The sequence below is a fragment of the Rosa rugosa genome, chromosome 7 (genome assembly GCF_958449725.1).
Source record: "Rosa rugosa chromosome 7, drRosRugo1.1, whole genome shotgun sequence".
In the NCBI taxonomy this organism is placed as follows: Eukaryota; Viridiplantae; Streptophyta; class Magnoliopsida; order Rosales; family Rosaceae; genus Rosa; species Rosa rugosa.
Genome location: NC_084826.1, coordinates 18768316 through 18771355, shown reverse-complemented (window position 1 = coordinate 18771355; position 3040 = coordinate 18768316). Strand labels below are relative to the sequence as shown.

Here is a 3040-nt window from a genome sequence, read left to right as displayed (position 1 = left end):
GACACTGTTGGTGCAATCTGGAAGCTTCACAAACTTTCCTTTTGTCTGGATTCTGGATTTGAACTATTTGGCAGTATATAGAAGTGTTCAACATCGACTTGGCAGTATATACAAAATATCTCAGCTGAGGGCAAGACTGTCTTTCCAACCCTCACGAACTGTTCCCTACTGTAGCACAGTGACACAGTGGAACTCATCTTTAATATATGGTCATAAATGTCAGAACCAAGTAAAAGCCTAGTCAGCCACGCCACCATTCTTTGAAGCATACTCTCTCTCTTACTTTCTCATGGAAAATCTTTGTCTCTCGTCCTACAAGAGACACAAAGACGTGTATCCAGTAAACTATTCTTCACTTGCACCAAACTCTCTCTTTATAAATTGAAGCCCGAATGAGCCAACCAACTCATCAAGCTTGCTAGCTCCTTCATTTTCTCTTCCATTCTCCTATCTTTTTAAAGTACTCAGAGCCCAGAAAAGGAAAACCTTGTGGCAAAAGCTTTAGCCATTTCCAGTTGCTAAAGCCATGGAGATCATCAATGATCAGTTAGCCGGAGGTGAACATCGGAAGGCCAGGGTTTTTGAACGTGCTTGGTCTTGGGTTAAGGCCTTGCCGGGAAAGTTAAAAAACAAAGTTACCAAAGTTGCAAAGAACACTATCAAGCTAGGAAAAGATGATCCGAGAAGAGTCATTCACTCTCTGAAAGTGGCTATGGCTCTCACATTGGTATCCTTATTGTACTATTGGAGAGCCCTTTATGATGGTCTTGGGGTTGCAGGAATGTGGGCGGTTCTAACAGTGGTAGTAGTGTTTGAATTCACTGTAGGTAAGTAATTTCAAAAATAATAAATTAATTAATGAACAAATATTTAAGATATGAAATTGTTTTGTTTAATTAATGAACAATACTTATTTTGTTTTCTTTTGTGCAGGTGCAACACTCAACAAGGGTTTAAACAGAAGCTTTGCCACATTACTTGCCGGTGCTCTAGGAATTGGAGCAAATCACTTGGCTGGTCTGTTCGGGGAGCAAGGAGAGCCCATTATCCTAGGCGTCCTTGTCTTCCTACTAGGTACATACATATTTACGCACCCAAAAAAAAAAAAACAATAATGATAACTCATGATCAAAGTTTAAGAATCACTTTGGTTAAGAAAGATCATGATTCTCATTCTCAGAATACAATAAAAAAACAAACTAACTAATAGAAGAAAGCACTAGGCTAATATATGCGAGTTGTTTTACATGGTTGCAGCTGCAGCATCTACATTTTCGAGGTTTTTCCCAAGGATCAAGGCGAGATATGATTATGGGGTGTTGATATTCATACTGACGTTTAGTATGGTAACTGTATCGGGATATCGGGTTGAGGGGCTTTTGGAGATGGCCGATCAAAGACTAGTTACAGTTTTAATAGGTGGAGGAACCTGCATAATCATAGCAATTTTTTTATGTCCAGTATGGGCTGGTGAAGATTTGCACAATCTTATAGCATCCAACATGGACAAGCTTGCAAACTACCTAGAAGGTAAATGCTACCTAAACATCATACACATTGCAAAGATCTGTAACTAACATGTTTAAAGATTAAATATTATTATATTAATAATATGGCCTGGGAATTAATATTCATTATAGGAATTGGAGGAGGTGAATATTTTCAATTGCCTAAGGATGGAAAGTCTACCAAGGTCACAAAAAATGATGGATATAAAAGTGTCCTAAACTCAAAAACCACTGAAGAATCCTGGGTGAGTACTAATTAAGCATCTTTCTCTCCTTCCACTAAATGTCACCTTGAAATGAAAGCCACTAACATCTCTAGCTAGCCAGCTAGCCATTATCTTATATAGAAACAACTTTTGAATATGCCAAAACCTATATGAATATGCTCATATATTTCATGTTATATTGAATATATATACATGTGCAGGCAAATTTTGCAAGATGGGAACCAGGACATGGACGCTTCAAATTTTGTCATCCATGGAAGCAATATTTGAAGATTGGAGCCCTTGTCAGGCAATGTGCTTATCAGATTGATACTCTAAATGGCCACATCAACTCAGATGTACATGTAATATATCAAATCATTATTCTGTTTTTTGGCACTATTCTTACCATACACACTAGTAATGAATATAAAATATTCAATTTGGAACACGAGAAGCTAATCTGAGACTGCTAACAGCATTATCCGCATCTAATCTATTGTGTAATAGATCTACCTCTATGGTGAAGTGACTGATTAATTAATTTATATCATAATCCTTGCAGGTGCCACAAGAATTTCTACAAATAGTTCAAGCCTCGTGCATAACAATGAGTACTGAGTCTGGCAAAGCCCTAAAAGCTTTAGGCACAGCAATCAAAACCATGAAGGACCCGAAATCTGCCTGTCAACATTTGGAGACCTCCAAAAATGCAGTAGAAGACCTTCACATTGCACTGAAAGCTGCATCACTGGAAAATGCAGACATCCTTGCAATTATACCAGCTGCCACAGTTGCTTCAATACTAGTTGAGATTGTCAAATGTGTGGAGAAAATTTCCATGTCAGTTCATGAGCTTTCCCAACAAGCACATTTCAAAGTGGCGGAGCCAACTGTTTCACCAGAGAATAAGCCGCAATTACTTCACAGAGGAAGCATAAACCCTCTACTCTTGGATGATGGTGATGATAGTCAGAACCGGCCCTGGGCATAGGCTCAACAGGCACAGGCCTAGGGCCCCCAGTTTCAAGGGCCCCAAAAAAATATAACTTCTATTAATATATATATATATATGTAAAAAAAAATTATCTGGAATGTATTTTATTGTTTCATCGTTGTACGCCTGTAGCTCTGTACGTGACTTTTGTTCTTCTCTACTGCTGAATCTCTCTCGTTCTCACTTCTCAAACGAAACTTGTCCAGATAATTAAGTCTATCTTGCTCCAATACCATGCCTCTTCGGCTCTTTCTCCTGTTGAGGAGATAGAAGGAGACGAGTTCTTCTTCAGTTGGGTAGAAACGGAAGCCTGTTGTGAGTTCTTGATC

The 3040-nt window shown here is 38.6% G+C and overlaps 1 protein-coding gene across 1 annotated transcript; it reads left to right on the top strand.

Annotated features, from left to right (window-relative positions):
* Positions 1-320: 320 nt before the first annotated feature.
* LOC133722486 (aluminum-activated malate transporter 8) lies at positions 321-3040 on the top strand. Its single transcript, XM_062149373.1, has 6 exons — positions 321-827; positions 934-1074; positions 1258-1530; positions 1641-1753; positions 1936-2079; positions 2280-3040. Exons 1-6 carry the CDS (start codon positions 527-529, stop codon positions 2706-2708), a joined length of 1401 nt encoding a protein of 466 aa, XP_062005357.1. The 5' UTR covers positions 321-526; the 3' UTR covers positions 2709-3040.

Excerpts from the sequence above, each read along its gene's own strand:
- LOC133722486 (XM_062149373.1), top strand. The coding sequence starts at position 527 with ATGGAGATCATCAATGATCAGTTAGCCGGAGGTGAACATCGGAAGGCC. Across the intron at positions 828-933 it reads AGTGTTTGAATTCACTGTAG|GTGCAACACTCAACAAGGGT; the intron begins GTAAGTAATTTC and ends TCTTTTGTGCAG. Across the intron at positions 1,531-1,640 it reads GCTTGCAAACTACCTAGAAG|GAATTGGAGGAGGTGAATAT; the intron begins GTAAATGCTACC and ends TATTCATTATAG.